This window comes from Pangasianodon hypophthalmus, chromosome 20 (genome assembly GCF_027358585.1).
Source record: "Pangasianodon hypophthalmus isolate fPanHyp1 chromosome 20, fPanHyp1.pri, whole genome shotgun sequence".
NCBI lineage: Eukaryota > Metazoa > Chordata > Actinopteri > Siluriformes > Pangasiidae > Pangasianodon > Pangasianodon hypophthalmus.
In genome coordinates, this window is record NC_069729.1 from 8,179,005 (window position 1) to 8,203,557 (window position 24,553).

Consider the following 24,553-nt stretch of genomic DNA (forward strand, 5'->3'; position numbering starts at 1 on the left):
ATTAGAGCTATTAAATTGTGCTTTATTTAGAAATAATATTTAATTAAAAAAAAATTATATGAACTAATATGAAAGTCTGAAACAGTGTAACCACAAAATAAAAACCACCAGCATTTAATTAATAATGTTCATCTAACTTCAACTAGCAAAGTGAAACTGTACTCAAATTAGCTCTAGTGATTTTGTGACACATGGCTGTAAGAGCACAAATATTCAGACTGGCATTATGTCTTAAACATTAGTCATTCAGCCATGATTGATTCTGGGAAGAGGGAAAACTGTCAGGTCTTGTTCTAGCACACGCCCATCTTTTACCAGAAGCACTTACTGTGAACCCATTTGAAACTAGGAACTGAATTTCATCCTGTATACTCATTATATGTATATGTTTGCCAGAGATTACATTATAATAAATAATTAATGAATGACTCATAAATCCTGAAATACTGTAGTTACTGTGGAAATAAACTCTTTTTTTGCCTTTGGGATAGTACATTTTATTCTACTTTGCTTCCCCAGTGATTTGGGTGAAGTATTGTATGTGTATTTACTTTATTTATAAGCCATTTTCTCTTTGCTTTGTCCTTTTCTAGTCTCAGTTCTTGATTAAAGTTTGCTTGCTCTGTTGTTGGCAATCTGTTTTCACCCCTGCTTAATGTACTGTTCTCAGAGTAACCCTATAAAACACACTTTGAGTATTCACGTTCATGCTACACCTCTCTCCAACACCCAGCTTAACTCTACAAAATACAGTATGTTCCTTAAGAGTTATTAGTTCTGACTATTTAGTTATTAGTTCCTTGTTAGTTCTAGCTTTATAAATGGATGCTATTTGAAACATTTTCTAAAAGGTTTGTAGAGCTCTCTACAGAAGCTAGAAGTGTTCCCCAAACTGAAGACAGTGCTAGTTGGAGCCTTTTTTTCTGAGAAGTAAACAGATGCTCATTGAACACACTCATCCACAAGTACATTTTTTACATAAGGGATAAAGCATGATGGAGAGTGCTGTTATAAGAAAATAAGCAATGGCGGGTTGGTTGGCAGGGTTGTTATACTGTACATAGGCTGCTACTTCTTATGTTTACACCTATTTCAGCAACTTATATTGTACTCTTTGCACTATTGTCACTGGATTCACTTTCTAATAGAACTGTGTACTGGTCGGCGCTGCACTGGGACTTACTATGCCCATTGTCTGTCCCAGTAGTCATTGTACTGTTTTGTGCTGTCTGCACACGTTTGCACTTGTGCACTTTATGTAAAAATTTATGTAGTCCCTTGTAGTTCTGTGTTGTTCTGTGTTTGTCTTATGTAGCACCTTGGTATTGGATAAACGTTGTTTCGTTTCACTATGTACTAACTGGCTGTATATGGTTGAAATGACAAACTCCACTTGACTTGACTTGACTTGACTTGGTGTGATGTGGCCCAATGTGGAGTTACTGTTACCCGAAGTTGTGGTACATCCAATACATCCAGAAATGTTTTATTCCTCCTATTCCACAGCAATTTATCAACAATGACATATTTTAATTTATTAAACAATGACACGTTGTACATTTTTCCCATTTACAATTACACTTAATGTTATGGAATACCTGCAAAACAAGTTCCTATTGTCAAACAAATTATTGTTTATTATTATTATTATTATTAATTATTATTATTAGCAAATTCCTGTTATCACTAATGTTAAAGCAGTTATAAACATTCGTTCCCTCTCCAGACACTTTCTCTCTTTTTTTTTATCTCGCTTGACTTTAATAAGACAAAAAGAAAAATGCAGTTTGTCATGTTACCAAAATCTGTCCTCTGCGGTGAAGACTTTCCCATGTTATAAAACCTAAAGGAACTCTATTACCTCTGCCAGTTACAAATAGCTGACACATAATAACATTCATATAACAGCAAGGTATGAAGTGTGTTATTTCACTTGTACCACGGCAATTTGCTAACATTATCAAATGTTTATTCATTAATGAATGCCACTTCATGCTTTTTAACTGTTTATAACTTCATTGCTACATTTTAATGTCATGGAATGTCCGTGAGAAAAGTCGAATCCTGTTAAACAGCCGTTCACTCACTGACTTGTCTTTTTTTTCCTCTCTCTTGAGGTTACTAAAACCTAAAAAGTGCAGCTTGTCATGATACAGAGAAACCGGCCAGCACCCACAACTCTGTCCTGAAGACTCTCCCTTGTTTGAAAACTTACTGACTGTTACAAAGTGCTAAAACCCAAGTGCTGAATAATGTATAATGTTGTATTGGAACTTATTACACAACAATTTTAACCACCTTTGCTCAGTTTCCATCCATATTCTCTGATTTCCAGCTAAGTGCATGTAAAAAACCCCCATAAAAACCCCTAATTTGCTGAATAAACCATCTCATAAGGATCTTGTACAGCAGGTCTAATAATAAACACATCACTCTAATCTCAGCTGAAAAAAGTGACTACTACTAGGACCCCATTCCTCAACTGGATAAATATCATGTAACTGCCTGCCTAATTGCTACAAAGCTGCAATTCAGCTTGTTTCAGCAGAGCAATCAAAGGAATTACCAATGTTAAGCGAGTTGATGTTTAGAATCATGTGAATAGATATGGGATTAAATCATCTAGCTCTGAAGTCTTTTACACTAATAAGCACATGACTTGTTAGGAGTGGTCTTTCTTCCTCTTGCAACAGTGTTGGAACAATGATTCGCTCTTGTGGAAAAGGATGAGTCAATTATTCCAAATTCTTTTGTGAATTTTTGTGTGTTTGTGTCAGAGACCCTTCCCTTACAGGAAGTCCTGCTGGTAACTGACCCTTGTTATGAGCTGCGCCAGTGGTATTCGGCTTTTTCCAGAGAGATATGACATATCCCCTATTCAATATCTGTGTGTCCTTATGCAATACTCTTTATTTTCTCAACTCAAGGTTTCACTGTCTGAAACCATGCATGCAGGTGCTAAATTGCCCTTAGTAGTGAATGTGTGTGCATGGTGTCCTGCCATCCGCACTTAATTATTTGTTAAATCACCCGCAACACGCCCACTGCATGCATGCACAATTTATGCCCTTGCACACTCAAATTAGCATGCATTATTTGGGATCTTAGTACTAAGAGTCAGTCATGGCTTCCCTTCTTCTGTCTGTTTTAGTGACTTTAGGCTTTGTTCCCTTCCTCCCTGTCAGTATCAGGTTGCTGCCTATGACTTTGGTCCAGTCCCTGTACCCCTCTTTCCTGTAGTCTCCTTTCCTTCTGGAAATATAAGAATGTTTTTTTGTTCTTTATGGTCATATAATATAGGTAATATAGATTTGCTTAAGTTTACTATTTTTCCCTGTCCCCTGAACCCACCCATGCACAATGATATTTCTGAAAAACATTCTGAATAAATCTCTTTTATTGCATCAGTGCTGCTCTCCAGTGCTCTCTTTGTTACAAATATGCATTAAAAAGAAAGTAATATTGTTCCTGCAGTGTGATTTTTTTTTTTTCACATCTGTGGTACTCTGAGTCTCCCAAAGATTTGCATTGATTTTTGCTTCGTCACTTCAGAGCTAATTCCTAGAGAGAAAGAATAACTCAAGGTTATCTATTAATGAAAGGTTCCTGCAGAGGATGATTTCTTGTAAAATACATGATGTCAAGAAATGAGGAGGGTGGGAGGGACTCAGTTTACTGCTGCGCACAGTTTACTAGTGCTGTAGGGAGCACAAGCCTTTTCACACACTCGTCCTGTCAGGTGAAGATGCACTCTTTGACTGAGTATGCATACAAAATTTATAAGATTGTTTAGACCTACTAAATAACTGAAGTAAATTTCTTTTTAGCTGCAAGGATCCTAACCATGACTTGCTCTTTTTTCTCCCAGACAAAGAAGAAATGCAAAGGAACTCCAATGCATCTAAATGTGGACTTTGCTCATTTCTCCTTGCCTAAGCCAGCCAGATGAACACACACACAACAGCCCACAAGGCCAAGGTAAGTGTTTGAAACTTTACTCTATAATGGTGTGTTATATATGTTGGACCAGAAAAGTTTTAGAAAATGTTGCTCTGTGTAATTTAATGTTCCTCTCCTTAAATATTGAATGAATATTTGGCTCTTCACTCAGGACTGTTATATGTTATAAATTAAAAAAAAAAAATCCCAAATTCTCTGACAATGCAATACAAATCTGTGAATGTTCTTAAAAGGGAAAGCTTAAGATGGAAAGATTATGACATGCACTTCTAGCATCTATTAAACTGATTCATGTAAGTAATTTCATCTACAATTAACTAATTCTTCACCAAATTCAAATGAATTTTAATTTAGACAGAATGGACTGTTTTTAAAGAAGGGGATCATTTTTACTAAACATAAGATATGAGAGAGAGAGAGAGATGCAGGATGCAAAGTTAAAGGTTAGAACAAGCAAACATTCACTGGTATTTCGCTCTCAGAACTCTCAGAACTTGTGTTCAGCCCACACATTCTTCTGTTTAAGTATACTAAACTGAAATAACCACTACACCAAGAACCAGAGAAGAATGTGGTCTGAAAAACTTGACCAATAAACATGGGACTCATTCTTGGCATGGGTTACGATTTTATGCAACAGTCCAGTAAATGAAACCTATTACAGTCATTCAGTTCCCCTTCATGTTGGGAAATGTTTTCCAATTTCAGAATTTACAGTATAATAAAACATGCTTTGAATAAGACATGCACAATGGTACAGTGCAGATGTAGTTCTAATGTGATGGTGCAAATCAGCCTTATGATTATTCAAATATTAAAATGATAATGCATTACTTTATGGTATATTCCAATAGAACATAATGCCTCTACCTTATTCAAAGAAGAACAGTAGGCTATAATTGCAAAATATATATTATAAATATATAAAAGCAGCTTATAACAATAACCTAACAACAATGAAATGTAAATGCTGAGGATCTTTGGCCAGAATTACACCTGCAGTAGAAGCAAAAGTCCATTAAACTTCCTAGTCTACAGAAGGTATCTCAGACAGTACAATTAAGACACAGATCCTGAAGTGCATATCAGATAAACGCTCCAGGTCAGGACCTGTGGACCAGAAAGACTCCACAATGCAGAATGTTTTTAAACAGCCAAAGACCCCTATTTGCTGCAAGAGCAAGAATAAGGTTATATGAGGATATGAGGTTGTGCAGTTATACACTATATGAACAAAAGTTTGTGGACACCTGACCATTACACCCATACAGTATATGGGCCTTCCCAAAACTGTTGCCACAAAATTGGAAGCACACAATTGTATAGAATGTCTTTGTATGCTGTAGCTTTGCAGTAGCTTTACCTTTCAGTGGAACTATCCCAAACATGTTCCAGCATGACATTGCCCCTGAGCACAAAGTGAGGCCAATGGAGACATGCTTTGCCAAGGTTGGAGTAGAAGAACTCGAGTGGTCTGCACAGAACCCTGACCTCAACCCCACCGAACACCTTTGGGATGAATTGGAAAGCGTCACTAATGCTTTTGTGGCTGAATAAGCACAAATTCCCACAGCCACATCCCAAAATCTAGTGGAAAGCCTTCCCAAAAGAGTGGAGGCTGTTACAGGAGCATTCTTGGCATTTTCATGACCATTAGGTATACTCCACAATCACAGTAAAAAAAAAAAAGCAAGCAGTCAAATATAGCAAAATCGGGATAATATACTGTAAACATCCAAAGGCATGATATTGTTTTGATGATAGTTTGTTTAGCATTCAGGATATTGAGACTACCAGTGGTTATGGTGGTGTGTTGGTTTGACAAACTGGTATTGTGTTGTCCTACCAGACGTTTTATATATATAATGCTGATTTACAATATAATAACAGATTGCAATGAGATATGTAAAAAATATATATTTTAAATGATGCATTTTTTTTAAAAGTCTTTTAAAAGAGTGCTTTGGCTTTTTGGACTCTGAAAGTTTCCAGTATTCACCATGTTCTGCTGAAAGTAGCTATAGTAGCAAACAAGTAGCAAACAGACCTTAAATCATTGACTGAAGCAATTTATGCAATCTGTATATACAAAAATAAAAGGCAGTTAAAGTGCCAATGCATCCACATGTGACTGTTTTATATGTGTCTGAAGATAAGGCATCTGTGCTCCTGCCTTGTCCTGTGCTTGCACTTGGTCTCTGGTGCAGTACCTGGTCCATGTGGACATTCTGTGACTGAGGAACATCTCCTGACTTTAAGAAAACTGGTAAGGCTTTTATATAATCTTAATTTTGAGGCAATTTTATAACATCATATATCTATAAGGAACAACATTTATTTCCTAATGTAAAAATAGTATGTAATTAAAAATGGATGATTCGTAATTAAATGAGTGTGTATCTAAGCTTAATATGTGTCTAGAATACTGACCTTGTGAGAAACTGAGAATGTGTGCTACAGCCAGTAATTTAAACTCATTTAAATATCTGTTCTTATTTTTCAATTTCAGATTATAAACCAAGTCCAAAATGGCTGCTCTATAACGTATAGTTTCACTGAACACCAGAACCTGGTATGCATGTCTTGTTCATCTTTAGCTTCTATATCCTTTGCTTCTAACTGAGTTTAAAGACTAAAATCTCAGTACATTTTTGACATAAGCCTTTCACAAATCACTTGTCTAAAATGTAGTGCCCATGTATACAGGGTTTTATGGTAACCACTGGGCTCTTTGCACGGGGAGCTGTCACTTGCCTGGTGGTTACTTTAAACCCTGTATATACAGTGGGGTCCAAAAGTCTGAGAGCACTAGTGAAAATGCTTCTATTTTGCATTCTTTTCTAAGTGAATACAACAATTTTCATTACAAATTATATTACTGAGAACAACTTGAGTGAAAAGTAGAATCTTTGAAATTTTCTTAGCATTTGGTACATCCCCTTTTTTGCTTTAACGACAGTGTGCACTCGAGCAGGCACGGACTCCACAAGTTTGTGCAAAACCTTATGATCTATTTTAGATCAAACCCATCAGAGTGTCATCCAAACACATGCTTCAATAGAAGAGAATATGCATGAGGAAAAGCTGACCTTTTGTACAAAGCAGTTAACAATCTCACACATTTGCTTACATTTAAGTAGAGACCCAGAAATAGTGCACAATCTTGAATATTAAATATTGAAGATATTGAACATTTACTTTCTTTGTTTTAAATATTTCAAAATTGTAACATATGCTTATTTCCAATTTTAAATGACAAAAAAATCCCAGATTTTCAGTGTGGTCTTAGAATTTTGGACCCCACTGTATCCAAGCCATGCATACAGCAAACAGTAGAAGTGAACAGATGCACATCTTCTGTCTCAAGAGCTGCCTACCTATCAGACCAATCCATGACTGGTCCATGACTAGCCAAAACTACAGCTATCTGATTTCTGTTGCTATCGTTGCTTTGAAAGACACTGCAGAACATCCAACAGACAATGAAATCAGTATGATGATAGTCAGATTCTGGCTGAATATATTACAGTCATTCAGTTCCTCTTCATGTCGGGAAATGTTTTCCAATTTCAGAATTTACAGTATAATAAACATGCTTTGAATAAGACATGCACAATGGTACAGTGCAGATGTAGTTCTAATGTGATGGTGCAAATCAGCCTTATGATTATTCAAATATTAAAATGATAATGTATTACTTTATGGTATATTCCAATAGAACATTATGGCTGAATATACCATGGTTCCACATCTTGTCAGTGTTATTCTCTGTGCCTACTACCCTTCAGACTGGACCTGATGTCCCAGTTCCATGGGTCACTATGGCACAGTGGAACATACAATAGAAACCGAAATTATGAACTTGCCCCTTGTGAATGACTTCAGGAGACTGGCATGATTAAAGGAGTTATACACACTCTTATCAGTGATCATGCTCCAATGCATCAATGCATGAACCCCTTTGCTTGCACGAGGAACATTGTTTTTTGCAGAGTTAGCTTGAAAGATCTCTTTCTGGGTATGGTATGTGGCAGCATTGTCTGTAGGCCATATTCTGACTTTTTTTGCTGGCCATCACAACAGATAAAGAAGTTGGTGAATTTCCTCCACTGTCCGCACACAGTCTTTGATTTGGGGACTGGAGGTCAAACATGTCATACTGTGGCTAAACCCAGCATTTCTGGCAAAGACGTTGGTGCAGAGCATATTAATAAACCTATCAACTTACCTGCTGTTGCAGAAAATGCGCTCAAGTCAGCTATGTGTGCACATAGAGCCTTCAAACTTTATGTGATAGGTCACTAACCGGCTATTTATGTGCTTTGGGGAGAACCATAAAAGAGCTCCTCTCGCACAAGACAGATTAGCACATGGGGTATAAAAAGTGATGCACAGACATGCTTGAATGCAAGTGAAGAAGGACATTCTTCTATCAAATGCCATTTGATGCATATTATAAATTTTTTTTTATTTTTGGACATTTGCAAAGCAGTAACATGGAGCTCAGTGTCTTCATTTGCCAAATTGTACAGATTGAATAGTGCTTCATTGGACCCCATGTGAGCTGTAGTAGCAAAATTTATCCTCAACAGGAAAAACGACATCGGAATTTGAGCAATTCTTATCCTCAATAGAGAGCAGGATCAGCATTTTGAGCAATTCTTATCCTCAACCAGTCATGGTAGCAGCGCTATTTAGGAGTGCTGTCTGTTATTGTCTGGTAATATGCACTATGATGATGCATTATTACCCCCTTAACTTTGATATCCTCTGAAGGAACCTTTCTGAAGGAAGAACAACAGAATATAACTATGGTTCTGTATATAACCGTGGTTCTGGGTGGAGGAACGCCAAGCCACCGTGGTCACCCATTTGGATAAGAATAGTGGACAAACATGACATAGCAGGGTCCTTTTATAGTCTATAAAGTTATAATTGAAGTTGAAGACTTTGCTATTAATACTCAACAAGGAGACAAGCACACAGAAATAGGCCAGTACTTGTAAAGGTAACCGCACTGGTGGTCCTCCCCTTAGTCATGTGTTCCTGGCTACATATGTAAATTTCGATTTGCCTTAGACTGCAAAAGCATCAGCATAAACACTTTTGGGGGAAAATTCAAACCTTCTTTTCCATATCTTGCCACAAGCACCTTTGGTACATTAATGCCTCATTCACTGCTGACAATGCTTTTTTTTTGTTTGTTTGTTTGTTTATTTGGTCAGTTTGAGAGGGTTGCCATCCTTGCCATACTTGAAACCAATCCCAATACTTCAAATCTGCTCTTTCCAAACCCTTTTTTAAAGTCTAAAAATGTAGTATTTGAAAGGAATGACATGCAATATATGCAAAGTGTTACAAGCATTACTGTTTGACTCTAGAAGGAAATTTCATAGTGGAAATCCTGAAAATCTGTATTAAATGGCATAGTAAAAAGATGGATTTAAAGATTTTTTTTAACCTTTAATACAGCAGATTGCTGGACATTAAAAGGCAGTGAGTAAGAAATAATAAAATCTCTTGCATGTTCTTATTTTATCTTTGCAGAGCGAGGTCTGTCACATTAAAGCAGCATTCCCTCACATCCTGGACCTTTTGAACACACACTTCACATATGAAAAGGGTTCTGATAACTATCGCTATACAAGCTCACTAAAGGACCTGATCTACCACATTTATTCCCAGAAATGCATCCCTCCTATCAATGAAGAGATTGAGGTAATATTGATCCTTTATGAATATTTCATTGCAAGATAAAAGTCTTAATATAAATTTCATTAAGAGGATCACTGAGATTTGTGAAACTGCCTCTGGTAAATTAATAGGAAATATCAAGATATTTAAATAATCAACAAATGTGAAAATGTTTATGAAAACATATGAAGTAATAAGAAAAGTTTAGTTTTGTTATATCACATATCCTGCTAATCTTACCTAACTTTCTTCTTCATGTCATATCAGAGATTTTTTTTTTCCTTGCCAGTGTTACCTCTGACTTGCTAATTAGGGATCTATAGTAAATACAGTATACATCTACATCTGGAGTTCTGTGAAGCTGCTTTAGGGTATTGTCTATTGTTAAAAGAGCTATATGAATAAAACTGAATTGACACTACATTATTCCAATTCATAACTGGTCTGTTCATAACTAGTGATGTGAGCAGGAATCTAGTTTTTTTATCCAGCTTGCACAGTTATTAGTTTTTGTTTATACCTGCCCATGATATTCTCTGACAAACTGAGTGCATTATATTTCTCAAAATGTAAACAAACTAGTAGCCTAACCACCGCAGCCATGACCAGGCAGCTACTAAGGTTGAATGAATGAACTCTGTGAATGCATCGCATTTTAACGAACGTTGACATAACCTAAGTCAAGTGACTTTTGTGGATATAAGATTGTTATGACACTTCCTGAATTATGGCACTTTCTGGGCTGAATGTGGTTTGATGTTGTGGCTCAGAGTATTCATGATCTATCAGAGTCATCAAAACCAAGCTCATATTAATTTTGGTTTGGATTTAATATATATAACTTTGTAATTGTGGTGCATTAACACAGTATAACCTTTACGTGACTCTGACATACCAGAAGTTCACTGAACTACAAATTCAAGTGCTATAATGCCACATTATGAGAATAAAAATCTATTGCTTAACTGAAGTGTTACATAAACTTCGCTTCAAAATTGAGGGAAAGCAGTCTTAATGTTGGCTGACTCTAATTGGAATAAACCTTTATAAATGTTTGTGTTTCTCTCATGTATCTTTCATTTTCAATATGACTTGTAATAACTGGAGATATTCACATAGGGCTATTTGCCAAAATGTTTCACAAAAAGATGGTGGCTAAATAACCTTTGAGGACAGATAGGTCAGGCCATAGATGTGAACAGAGCATTTGGTACCTTTCCAGATTCCATGTGTATGTCCTTAAGCATGGGGTCCAAGCAAGCTTGTAAAGCTCTGTATTTATTATCTTTAAGTGACACTCATAACTGCATTGCTCTTTTGTACTCTACTCAGGAAAATCCAGTGAAGTTTGCAAGACTGTACACGTCTTTGCCCAGGGAGGGTCTACAAAAAACAGAGGAGGTATTTCAAATGTACAAAAGGCTGATGAGTACAAGTGACAAACCTGTAAATTGGAATTGTGAGGATGAGTATGCAAATAATGTTCCAGAATCCACCACTGCACTTTACCCCCAAGCGACAGGTAACCTGGATAAGCAAAACGATCAAAATACTTGATTGGTAGACACGTTGCATTGTGCTCGTTTATGACATCAGATGAAATAAATAAACACATGGGATTTTGTATTATTTCCTATAACATTGCCTATAATTACATTACACAGTCTTTATGTTTGGTTTTAGGTACCCCAGAGTGCCAGTGCTCTTGCCCTGACCCTATGAAGGCATTTATGTTCACCAGATCTATTCCAACTGCATCACCTTCATCTCTCCACACCCAATCAGGAGCATACATCTTCAGGAACAAGAATGAAGCATCTAGTGCACCTGACCCTGCAGTTAAAGATGAAGCACCAAACTCAACTCAAAATCAGATTTCTGCAATTTCACAAACTTCTACAAACTTCATTACTTTCACCACTCGAAATTTGATGGATAACAGCAGTGATTCTTCTGTACCGATGAGGAGTGAGCCACAATCAGTTACATCCTCGCCCATTGCATCATCAAGTGAATTACCAAGCATACCAACAAGAGCTCCTCTCCAATCAGCAACATCACAGCCCTCTGAAAAAATAAACACACCACTAATTTCTGATAGCAACCCAGTGCTAGTACTTGCCAAGAGGTCTTTAGATACCAGAGAGCAAGGAATGCTGTCTGATTCCTTCTCCAAACTGCTCCAGAGGTGGATTACTGAAACCGTAGGACTTAAGAAGAATAAGATGGTCAAACCTCTAGAGATCACACCTGGAGAAACAGAAAACCCTCCTGTTGAACATGTTGAACAGAACAGTCCTACGCACCTCCAGATGCATCTTCACAAGGCCAAGTCCTTACCAGGGAATGTGTTTAAAATCATCAGCAACGAACCAGACTGCAAAGGTGAAGTTTTTTTAGCATGTGTCTTTATAAACATATATATAAAACACTGCAAGCCTATCTAAGTGGTCAGTTACATGCACATTAGGTGCAGATATTCTTCAGATCAACATGAGTTAGGTTAAACCTACACTCTTTGAAATGGGTTCATCCTTAGATAGTTGGGGTTCTTAGCTTCATACTTCTAGGTTCGAGGTTCTATTGAAACTTTTTCTGAAAGGGAAAACCTCTATGTAGGGTTCTACATAGAACCTATAAGCAGTTTTTTGTAAGACTGCATGGTTAAAACACAAAATATACAACTGAACATGACATATCCTCCTACACTTAGTGGAATCTTAGTCAACAGGTAAAAAGCATTCCTTAGCTTTCTAAAGATTGGAGCCCTTTCTGATAGAGTTGCACTCTATCATATAGATTAAACCTCTTGGTCTTTCTCAGATTCCAGATGTCAAACAGTCACTGAAGACAGATCAGAGCAGAGACCCAGAGATCGTGTAAAGAGACACTCGGTGGAAAAAGAGTACCAACTTATCCACAGCTCTCTGTACACAACGTTCCTGATTACATCTGTGTGCTTATTACTACTGTTCATCACTGTCCTGTTCTACTGCAAGCAGCAACGGGTGAGATTTCACTTTTCTGCTTGTTTTGTGGTGTATTTACAAATGAAGTGGAATGGAAACGCAATGTTATTTTGGCAAAGATTTGTACAGTAATTCATTCTGAACCTTATTTCAGTATTTTAATGGCTTTTTTTTTGTTTGTTTGTTTGTTCAAAGATCAAGGATCTACAAAAAGAAGACAGGACCATACATTTTTGAAGGAAACAAGTGGTGGGTTGCTACATATACTCCTTCTTTATATAAAGTATTTTACAAAAATCATGAAATATTCTCTGTTTTCTCTCTCTCTCGCTCTCTCTCTCTCTCTCTCTTTACCTGCTAATGTGACAAACAGCCCAATTAATAAATGGATGCTAACAATCCTCTTGGGAAAAAAATATTCACTGGTTTGCATTAGAGTGATTCCATGATTGGAGTGCTTGTAACTCTTTCAGCACTGAATCTATGAAAAAGCATAACCCCTCATCTCAGGCAATTTAGGTTTCCTTGCTAACAATGGTTGCATTTTGCTCGTAAATGAGTAACAGGGTAGAAGTTCTGTTTAGCAAATACAAGTAAATTAACCAGAATCCATGCTAACATTTAATGCTAACATTAAATACATTCTAATGACTTATATTATATATATATATATATATATATATATATATATATATATATATATATATATATATATATATATATATAACAGGGTTCAAAGTCACCTCATCAGTCACTATTACAGTATTATTAAAAATAAAGAAAAAGAATGATAGAACTAAATAGTTTTCTGTCTTTTGATCTTCAGGAAATTTGGATGATGCAACATCTTGTTGAACAATATTCCAAATATTCCAAAAATTTCATAGGGGTGAGTGTGTTCGTGTAACAGCGTTGAGTGAATTTTGTGGAAGAGTAAAATGTACATTTTTCATGAATGATAATGCATGACTAATGTTAAAGGATGTTTCAAGCATGAGATGTTAAAAACGAACACACACACACACACACAAACACGTACAAAGCAAAAGTCATATTTTGAAGTATTTTAATTATTAAAGTTATAGTGGGCTGGGACAGGCAAAAATAAAAAATGCTGTATATTATATTATATTATATTATATTATATTATATTATATTATTACTTTAAATTTATTTATCTGAAATATGCACAAATCTTGTTGTGAAGGACAATTTACCTGTGTTTAAAATGTTTTTTTTTTTTTTTCTACCTTTACATACATTGCAGAATGTTCAAAATAAAATATGGTTACTGTTGATTATTTCATATCAAGAGATTGTGTTAAAGGCTTTCTGCTGAATACAGTTAGACATGAATCTGGTGATTTGACCAAAAATGTATCAACCACAAAAATATAATAAAATGATCACCTGCTTTTAACTAAGCAATTCAGTCTCTTGTTTATTTGATGTATCTGTTTACTACTGAGTTTATCAAGATGTCATATAGTACAAAGGACCCAGCTGTTAAAAGAACTTAATTTCAGTGCACACTAATATGAAAATTCATCACTTCTATACAGTCAAAAGTATTTCAAATGTCATATAGACTTGTTAACAAGCATAAGCACATTGCCATGATATTATACTGGAAGCTCCTTGGCACACTAAGCTCACACCTCATCATGCTGTCTATTAAATGCACCATTTAAATGGTATAACAGAGAAACATCAAAGATTTGTTCATCATCATCTCTTCTTTCCACATTCTGATTTCTCACTGTCTAACCAGCAGACTGAAGGTGGAAGTAAATGTTACGCATAAGGCATGACTTGTTCAAATATGATGGGAAACCACAATGGGGTAACAAAGTCCCATTTATCTCCATGTATCTACACTGTAAGAAAAAAAACTATCTGTAAATTATACTGTAATTTACTGGCAAAAAGGTTGCCAATAAAGTACTGTAAAAATGTACAATAAGTAACTGTAAGCATATTTATAATACATTACTGTAATATTTTAGTGTAAAATAACACATAATCCAGTCCATTTGTTCATTTGGCTGACATTTTAAAAAGAAATGCAACCTACAATTGATGCAAGATACAGCTGAGCTGAAGGTTAAAGGTCTTGCTCAAGAACCCAACCATGGCAGTTTGTCAGTGCTGGGATTTGAACCTGGGACACAAATCCTCAACCACTGAGCCGCCACAACTAGCATAACAAACTTACATTGATTTAAACAATTGCATTGAATCAGTGATTTTGATTCATGTGTTTTATACTACATGAGATATTATAGTACTTTACTGTAAATATGTAGACAGTTGTTTACTGTATATTTTTTGTTTGTTTGTTTTTACAGTACTTTATTGGCAACCCTGTATATAGTCGATTTTGGGTATACTGTATACCAACATCTATTTTACCAATGTTCTAAGAAACTCATGAAACATTATATGCATTTAAGGCTCATCAAAAAGTACCAAAATCACAACCACCCTGAATGATTGTTGCCCCATTGCTCTCACATCTGTTGTGATGAAGTGGGAAATTTGGTCTCGTTAGTCATTCATACACAGCAATATCCCCAATACTTTCAGTTTCAGTTTTCCACATCTGCTCAGTAGATGACTCAGTCTCTCTGCACTCGGCCCTGACACATCTGGACAAGAAAAACACAGGAAGACAGGGTGTTGCTTATTGGCTACAGTTCAGCAGCTGTTCCAAAGCTGTTCTAAACTGGTGTCCAAGCATAAATATCCTGTGTCTGTACAGTTCCATCTGCAGCTGAACTGCAACTTAGACTTTCTGTCTAACAGACCCCGGACAGATTGGCAACAGGATATCATCCACACTGACAGTAAGCATGGGAATTCCCCAGGGCTGATGCATCAGCCCTCTGCTGTACAGTCTGTTCACCCATGACTGTGTAGCTATAATATCATCAAGTTTGTGAATGACACCACAGTGATTAGACTTATAACCAACATTGATGAGTCTGCCTAGAGGGAAATTCTTGACCTGTCTGCCTGGGGCCACAAGAATAACTTGCTCTGAATATTAGTAAAACTAAAGAAGAAAGAAAAAACACTAAAAACTTAAAGAAAAAAAATAGTGAAACTTGAAGATTGGAAAAAGGCCAGGTGATTTTTTTTTTAATCTTCAGCTATCCAGTTTCAATGAGCCTGTGCCTATGATAGCCTCTGATTCCTGTTCTTGGCTGAAAGGAGTGGAACCTGATGTGGTCTTCTGCTGTTGTAGCCCATCTGCCACAAGGTTCGATGTTTTGTGCATGCTGAAATGCTTTTATGCTCACCACGTTTGTAAAGAGTGATTACTTGAGTTTCTGTATTCTTCCTGGCAGTTTGAACCCATCTGGCCATTTTCCTCTTATCTCTCTTATCAACAAGTTTCCGCCCACGGAACTGTTGCACACTCAAGTTTATGAAATACTCAAATCAGTCCTTCTGGTACCAACATCCATGCCACAATCAAAGTCACAGAGATCATTTAATGACACTTGTGAACATTAACTGAAACCCTTGACCTGTATCTGCATAATTTTTTTTTATTTTTTTGCATTGCACTGCTCCGATATGATTGGCTGATTAGATACCAGTATGAATGTGCAAGTGTACACAGAATGGTGATCTCTGTGACTTTACCCGTGGCATGATTGTTGGTACCAGATGGGCTGGTTTGAGAATTTCAGAAACTATTGATCTCTTGGGATTTTCACACACAACAGTCTCTAGAGTTTACACAGAATCGTGCAAAAAAAACAAAACACATCCTGTGAGCGGAGGTTCTGCAGGCTGAAACGCCTTGTTGTTGAGAGAGATCAGAGGATAATGACCAGATTGGTTTGAGCTGACAGGAAGTCTATAGTAACTCAAATAATCACTCTTTACAACTGTGTTGAACAGAAAAGCATCTCAGAATGCACAACACATCAAAACTTGAGGTGGATAGGTTATACAATCCCCTCCAAAAGTTTTTTATTTTGCAAAGACGTTTGATTTTGCTATACACTGAAGACATCTGGGTTTGAGATCAAAAGATATGATATGAGATGATAGATCATAATTTCTGATATTTTCCTGATATTTACATCTACATGTGATAAACAACTTAGAACATTGGCACCTTTGTTTGAACCCACCCATTTTTCAAATGATCAAAAATATCAGGAAAATATTGGGACAAAAATATTGAAATATTGCCCTGTTAGATTGATTATTTAAAGAATTAATAGCTCTGAATGTCTACTCTTGGTTTGAGCCCTGGGTTTCACCTGTGAAGACTGCATTTGTTGTTCAAAAGGATAAACCAACATGAAGACCAGAGAGATGTCTATAAGAGAAAAGCAAGCCATTTTGAAGCTGAGAAAAGAGGGAAAAGGGAGATCAGAGACACTGCACAAGCATTGGGCATAGCCAATGCAACAATTTGGAATGTTCTGAAAAAGAAAGAAACCATTGGTATACTAACAACCAGACATGGAACAGGTCAGCCATAGAAAACAACAGCAGTTGATAACAGAAACATTGTGAGAGCTGTGAAGAAAAACCCCAAAACAACAGTCAGTGACATCACCAACATCCTCCATTAGGCAGGGATGAAAGTATTATAATCCACCGTTTGAAGAAGATTCAGAATACAGAAATATACAGGCCATACCACAAGATGCAAATCACTCATCAGCAGTAAGAAGCAAAAAGCCAGATTGGAATTCACAAAAAACTACAGAGATGAGCCACAAAGGTTTGGGAACCAAGATTAACCTCTACCAAAGTGATAGAAAGACCAAAGTGTGGAGAAAGAAAGGATCTGCTCATGATCCAAAACATACGCGCACATCAGTCAAGCACGGTGGAGGTAGTGTCATGGCTTGGGCTTGCATGGCTGCTTCTGGAAAGGGCTCAATAATCTTTATTCATGATGTAACTCATGATGATAGCAGCAGAATGAATTCAAAAGCCTACAGAAACATTCTGTCTGCCGAATTAAAGAGAATTATCAGGGGGAAAAAGTGGAAGGTTTTAGACTGACCAAGTCAATCACCAGACCTTAACCTAGTTAAGCATGCATTTCACGTCCTGAAGAGGAGACTGAAGGGAGAAACCCCCAAAACAAACAAGTACAGAAAGAAGCCTTGAAAAGATTCACAAAAGAAGAATGTAACAGTTTGGTGACGTCAGTATTAAGTAGTTTTTACTTTAATTTACTTTAAGACTGTTACAAGATCTGGAACAATACATTTGCTCACCTAAAAATTGGATGAGTTTAAACAAAAGGTGCCATGTTCTTAGCTGTTTAACACATGTGCAATTTCAGGGTATACTGTTCAAATACATAAAAGAAAATGGCAGGTGATTGGAGATCATTCTTAGTTGGACTAACCACATTTACACCTGGTCATTTCATGTATCTATTGTTACTATTTGTGTAATGTAAAAAAACATAAATTTCCTTAAAGGTGCCGATTTTGGCAGTTATGAAGCATACGCCACAATGTATTGGGAGGGGTTTTAGGGTATCTTGGGTACATTTACATGGATAATATGGATATAATCCTGATTCAGAACACATTACAGTATAAACTTGATGCATTTGCTTGCTTGGATTTTGTTTTACTTTGAAAGTTGTTCTGGATAAAGCTATCTGCCAAATGCAAATGTACATGAGAATCCCCAGTCACAGGGTAATGTAGAACGTATCCAGCAAATGGTCCAACCCAGTAAAATAATTAACATATACGTATATAAACTAGTATATTTCTTAAAAAAAAAAAAAAAAAAGAACTGAGAGAATTTCATTATCTAGCAGCAGTATTTCTCTGGCCTCCTGAGCTAACATGTGGTCTACTGCAACAACAAAAAAAACATCTACAAGGCAAGCCAAAACGATAAGAGGATGGTAGAGCTCCTTTTTTTCTCATGCTGCTTTGACACAGTCGTATTTCACATGCTGCGATAGATAAACAGAATAGTTTCTCCGTATGGTTCATGTAAAGAAATGCTGTAAAGAAAGATTCCTTCAAATGTAATGAAATTAACCATTTTCTACATAAACAAATCTACTATAAAGAGCAGTAAACAGTAATAAACTAAACAAAGTCAATCTTTGTCATGACAACTCCTTGCCTTTAAAAGTACATTGGTAGTCTCATACACACTTTCTACAGTTTTATGAGAATATCGACTGGTAATTTTGTCTAAGCATCTTGGTTCTTCGGAAAACTCCGACTGTCACACTTGCTTCTATTTTTTTTTGTATGAAAAAAAAGCTTCTATTTTTTTGTCTATTATGTAATGTGCTCGTTACCGATATACAGTTAAAATTTAATAAAAAAAAAGAAAAAAAATGTATACATAATATTTGCAAATCTAAACGTCTTCTTTTTACTAATACAATAATGTAGAAGAAAAACTTTGTATTCAAAATAATATAGAGTGCCTAAGATTTTTGTGCAGAATGATATAGTTAAAAATATCTATACTATATATACAATGCTGTATATATTTATGCTTCTACATAAAAAAATACTATAAAGAGCAGTAAACAGTAATAAATGAAACAAAGCCAATAATTGGTGTGATGATCCTTCACTTAAAAAAAATAGTAGTCTCAGACACAATTAGTGCAGTTTTATAAGGAAATGAGCTGGAAGTGTTACTGAGCATCTTGCAGAAGCAGCTACAGTTCTTCTGGAGACTTGGACTGTCACACTCGTTTCTTATTTTTGCAGTAAAACCCAGCAGCCTTCATTATGTTTTTTTTTGTCTGAAAAGTGTCTCTTATGTAATCTTCTGCTTTCTTTACTGACACACAAACATATTTCTGTAACATTTAATTTTGTGCTGGAAGAGTAATGTTTGGAAATCTAAAATGTTTTTGGACTGAATCAATAATGTAGAAGTCATAAAATAAAAATCTATAACAAAGTTTGTACTAAAAAAAATAGGGTACACAGTACTGTATGTGTATATATGTATATATATGTATATATATATATATATATATATATATTAACTATATATATATATATATATATATATATATATATATATATATATATATATATATATACATATATATATATATATATATATATATATATATATATATATATAGTTAAACAAAACTAGATTAGTAATTACTGCTAATAAAATTCTATAAAGCTATTATATAAAAATATTGGAAGATATTTTTTATATGAAGTATTCAGTATGATCAGAAATTAAACATGAGGCCGCTGACAAGAAAAGTCTAAAAACATACTAAGATTAAACCCCAAATCAAAACTCCAAAATAATCCAAATGTACCTTTACATAGAAAACTCCAATACACTACCCTTCAAAATAACTGAAACTAAACCAGTACATATTTTGTTAAAACATTAAGCAGGTCAGCCATATCAGTGTAGTGTACAAGTTCAGCATTTTATAGCAATAACAAGCTTGACTGAATAAAATTGTAATGTTTGCGTACAAAAAACTCAGAGCGTATGAAATAGACTAGTTACTAGCACACAGAAATACAGAAACGAAGAAGAGAAGAAAAGAAGCCTTTTATCTTGCCACGTTGCTTAGCTGCACACGGCGGTTCCTTCCTAACAGGATATTATGATAATAATCAGTACCACAGACTACATTTGTCAGATCAAAAACATGATTCTCAGACCTTGTACCTAAAATTAGGTCTCTTTTCCCATATATGGTGAAAATTCACATTATACTGTACCTCATATACAAAAGCACCTGACAAAAAAACCAGGACTGAAAATAAAAGCAGTCATTTTAGAGCATGCTGTTAAGTCATGATTGAGCTAGTATATGATTATTGATTGCAACATTGACAGAATGCAGTAAACAAGGGGAAAAAAAAGCTACTGAACTATTATTAAAAGCTTTTTGGAGCAGAAAACCAGCTTCAGTGCTCTCTCTGGACTGTATTTGTGGCTTCTTTAAAGACAATCGTGCTGTAATTTACAGAATCGTCGTCGCTCTCGTCGCTGCTGCTCTCACTGCTGGTTTGACTCTCATCCTGGTCTTCTTGATGCCTCTCACTTTTGCTTTTTCTGCCCCTAGTTAAAGGCATATTCTGTTGTTCTACGTTTACATAGTCTCGGTTTTTCTTTGGCTTCTTGTTTTCATAATCTAGTGCACTGGTGGATTTTCCTTCAGAAATATTTTCATAGTATGCACCTTGAAGGGGGGTTTTCAGACTCATATATTGCTGGTTGTTGTCGTTGGGTTTATCTCCATACTGAAAGAGAAATGGGCATACATGACATATAGCTCGTGATTTTATATTTTTAGATTTATATTGCATTGCAAAAATGACAAAAATATGAAAATATCTAGAATATAGTCAAAGATATCTAGTATTTCCTAGTATAAGGTTACAGTAATCCAAACATATGAAACCTATTAAACCTATTTCTTAACATTTTTTACTAATTTCAAAAAATAATCTTGTCTGTTAGCTGATCATTTTTCTAATTTTAAGCATTTAATTCTAGAAAGAAGCAAAATTATCCATCAGCAGAGTAAGAAAATGCAAAGCTTGAAATGTGCAAAAGCATCTAAAAATAGGCTATACATAACATTATATTTAATATTATAATATTATAATATACATCATATTATATTTAATTTATAGTCATCTCATAATAAGAAATATGAGCTCTATTTGCTCATATTCAAGATATTTTCACTTGCTAGGATCAAATATTTTTGCAGTATGTGACACTAATTATATATACGTCAAGTTGTAATTGAGAATATATATATAAAAAAAATCAATAAAAGACTTTTTAGACTTTTTTCCATGTAGTTAATTAAAGAAAGAGTACACAGATCACAGCAAATCAACTGAATATTTAAATACTACTACTAATGATAATAATAATAATAATAATAATAATAACAATAATAATAATAATAATAATAATAATAAATACATACCGAATGACACAAGCTCTCGGAACTAGTAGAGGACGAATCATCACTGCATGCAGCTTTAAGACAAAATAAAGGATGGGTAAGTGCAGAATCAGGTAAACTGGACAGTTGAATAAGAATAAGAGTTGTCCTTACTGTAGTTTTGTAAATTGTTTGAATGATTGACGGTGTCTTTATCAGGACTATCATGCTCTGAGTTACGTTTGAGATCACTCATGCGAAAAGTGCCTCCTTCAATGTTTGATTCAGGCGTTTTTGCTGAAAAGAAGCAAGAGTTCAAATCATCAGCTTTTTATTTGATTCTATTTCATTATATTTTCATATAGTTAACACTTACATACAACTCTTACCTCTTTAACCCTTGCATACTCTTTATAGTGTTACTGGCCCATATGCATTGTGTATTTTGTGAGCCCGCCTTCTATTTTGCATCAAAAATTATCTAATCAATAAATATTAAACGTGTGACTAACTCTTTATTTCAACAATTAGCCACTATATTATACACTAACAAATATTACTTGTTTAAAACTATCTCAGTACCATGTTTAAGAACACTTCATGAATAATATATGTGAAAAAATATATACAGTACGGTCCAGAAGTCTGAGACGACTAAAGAAAATGCTTCTATTTTGCATTCTTTTCTAATTTAATACATTTTTTTTTCATTACAGATTATATTATCATCATCAATTGATAAAATGGTTTAAACAGTTAGATTAAATATAATCTTGCCTTCCAGTGCTTCAGTGAAAGGGATAAGACTAAAGGAAAGAAAAGAGTTAACATTTGTACAAAAGATCAGCATCATCAATTTGCTTGCATTTAAAAAGTGACCCAGAAATTGAATATGTTTCCTTTCTGGATTTAAAAATTTTGATATTAAATATTTCCTTTCCAGTAGTGTTGAGGAGGGGCACACAAGGTAGGCACTGGGGCGGTGGGGCACTAAGTGTAGGACTAATAAATAAATAAATAAATAAATAAATAAATGTTTAAATAAACATTAATGAAAATGTATAAATGTAATAAAAATCCCAGAGAAGATGTGCTTTTTTAGCCAATATAGTTTCAGCACCATTAATCCTTCCCCGTCCCAGTGGGCCTTCTCCTTCTTCGAATTTTGTATTACGACACTCTTCCTTTCCTTGTTATTTATTTATTTATTCAATTCTAAAACTTTCTGTTTATTTCCAGTTTTAAATGGAAAAAGAATCCCTGATTTTGACTGCAGCTTCCAGTATGATCCCAGACTTTTAGACCTCACTGTGTATATATACTGTATATATATGTTAGGAAAGTACATGAGTTTCAGGTTAACATTTATTTATATGTGATAATTAGATGTTTTTTACTGCTCGTAAACCTCCTAATACGTCAGGTTTATTCAAACCGTATGCAAGGGATAATACAGTTCTGAATTAATATCAGCATTATAATGTCGCAAAAAGCAAGAACTTGTCAGTATTTTATCAGTCATGTTCAAATTATTACAAGCGTTGAGTTAATGTTCTTTACTCACCACTGCACTTTTTGCAGTACTTCTTGAGCAATATGATCAGTAGAAGAATAGTTATGATGATAAGGAGACAAATGACACAATACAGTAATGCGCTGAAACTAAACAAAAATCCAAAACCACACAAAGTGTTTAGCATACACTCCACAATCAGGCGGTGAATAATGATGAATAATGATCATTACTATTAAATACATTACTGATAATTATTATGCACCTCTAAATCACAGTGCTCTTTACTTAAACAGCTACTATTCATTAATGATTTATTAAACGTTTGACATTATTTTACTTACTTAATATGGTCCTGCATTGTTGCCTAATTAAAAGTCAGACTGTTAAAATCACATGGTAGAAAATCACATGCATGTAACATTTTAAAATTTAAAAATTCTTAACAAAACAATAGACAAAATAATATAACTAAATATATAATATTCATTTTCTAATCTTTTTAGACAAACTAACAAATGCAAATATAAATATTTTATTTTATCGTCAGCTTTACCTCCATTGTAAATACTCACCATGCTGTCTTCAGAAATTTTCCAAGCAACATTTGAAGAACCTTTTGGAAAATGTTCTAAAAAGCTTTTTTTTGTGTTTTTCCTTTAAAAAAATGCATTTGCTTTAGCATGGGTATAGATGCGCAATTCAGGTCAGTGGAAACTTGTGGCAAGGCATTCTGGCAGTTAACAGTGAAAAACACTTCACTATATAGAGGGGCTTCCTCCCTCCTGAATGCTCTCATCAGTCACATGTTTTCTACATGTATCTGCATATATACATATATATATATATATATATATATATATATATATATATAATGTGAAATTAAATAATATAGAATTACAGAATTAGCATATAATATACAGTCTAATAAAACATCTAATAAGGGATATCTATCATTCTGGATTTAAGTTGAAACGAATGATTTCTCTAAAAAAAAATACATTAAAATATATTGGGACCAGATATTATAATGCAATGAAAGTACATTTATTAGATTAGATGAAAACCAAAGTACATATATCACTAACAGTACCCAGATCTCACATTAACACAAATCACCAACAAATCTGAATTAATGTGTTGGGTGTGCAGATTAAGTTTGCTAACAAATATATTGCTTTTTTGATTTTTTTTTTTTTTTTCGTAAATATGGTTTATATTATTATGCTCTTTGTGACTGATGGAGAATTTAACACCACACAGATGACAATCAGCTTGCTACTGTTAGGATCTTTCGTCTTTCATATAGTCCACTCTAAACAAACATAACAGTGAGTAACTATTGAACTATGATTTTTTTCCAACATTATTCTTTAAAAATTTGAACATAACCTAACTGCCAGCCTTCCTGCCAATCAGCTCTGGGATTGTCAGATTGATCCTGAGCTCAGGTTCACACTGTCTCTGTGGAGTTTCTGTGCATGTTCTCCCCATGTGTGC

At 34.8% G+C, this 24,553-nt stretch overlaps 2 protein-coding genes across 4 annotated transcripts; one reads left to right on the plus strand and one right to left on the minus strand.

Annotated features, from left to right (window-relative positions):
* The first annotated feature begins 3,670 nt into the window (after positions 1-3,670).
* csf1a (colony stimulating factor 1a (macrophage)) lies at positions 3,671-14,053 on the plus strand. 2 transcript variants are annotated; one of them, XM_026935269.3, is made up of 10 exons: positions 3,671-3,762; positions 3,869-3,978; positions 6,113-6,226; positions 6,470-6,532; positions 9,508-9,678; positions 10,987-11,176; positions 11,338-12,039; positions 12,478-12,662; positions 12,819-12,872; positions 13,450-14,053. In XM_026935269.3, exons 2-9 carry the CDS (start codon positions 3,946-3,948, stop codon positions 12,858-12,860), a joined length of 1,500 nt encoding a protein of 499 aa, XP_026791070.3. In that variant the 5' UTR covers positions 3,671-3,762; positions 3,869-3,945; the 3' UTR covers positions 12,861-12,872; positions 13,450-14,053. The 2 variants fall into 2 exon arrangements, with proteins under 2 accessions (XP_026791070.3, XP_026791071.3); XM_026935270.3 differs by having other exon boundaries at positions 3,680-3,739.
* A 5,981-nt stretch (positions 14,054-20,034) lies between these two features.
* Positions 20,035-23,827, minus strand: LOC113539651 (uncharacterized G-patch domain protein DDB_G0278987). 2 transcript variants are annotated; one of them, XM_053226917.1, is made up of 6 exons: positions 23,629-23,827; positions 23,398-23,436; positions 23,105-23,202; positions 21,715-21,837; positions 21,583-21,635; positions 20,035-20,881 (listed from the first exon to the last, which is right to left on the minus strand). In XM_053226917.1, exons 2-6 carry the CDS (start codon positions 23,412-23,414, stop codon positions 20,546-20,548), a joined length of 627 nt encoding a protein of 208 aa, XP_053082892.1. In that variant the 5' UTR covers positions 23,415-23,436; positions 23,629-23,827; the 3' UTR covers positions 20,035-20,545. The 2 variants fall into 2 exon arrangements, with proteins under 2 accessions (XP_053082892.1, XP_026791404.1); XM_026935603.3 differs by having other exon boundaries at positions 23,398-23,420; positions 23,629-23,825.
* Positions 23,828-24,553: the final 726 nt, after the last annotated feature.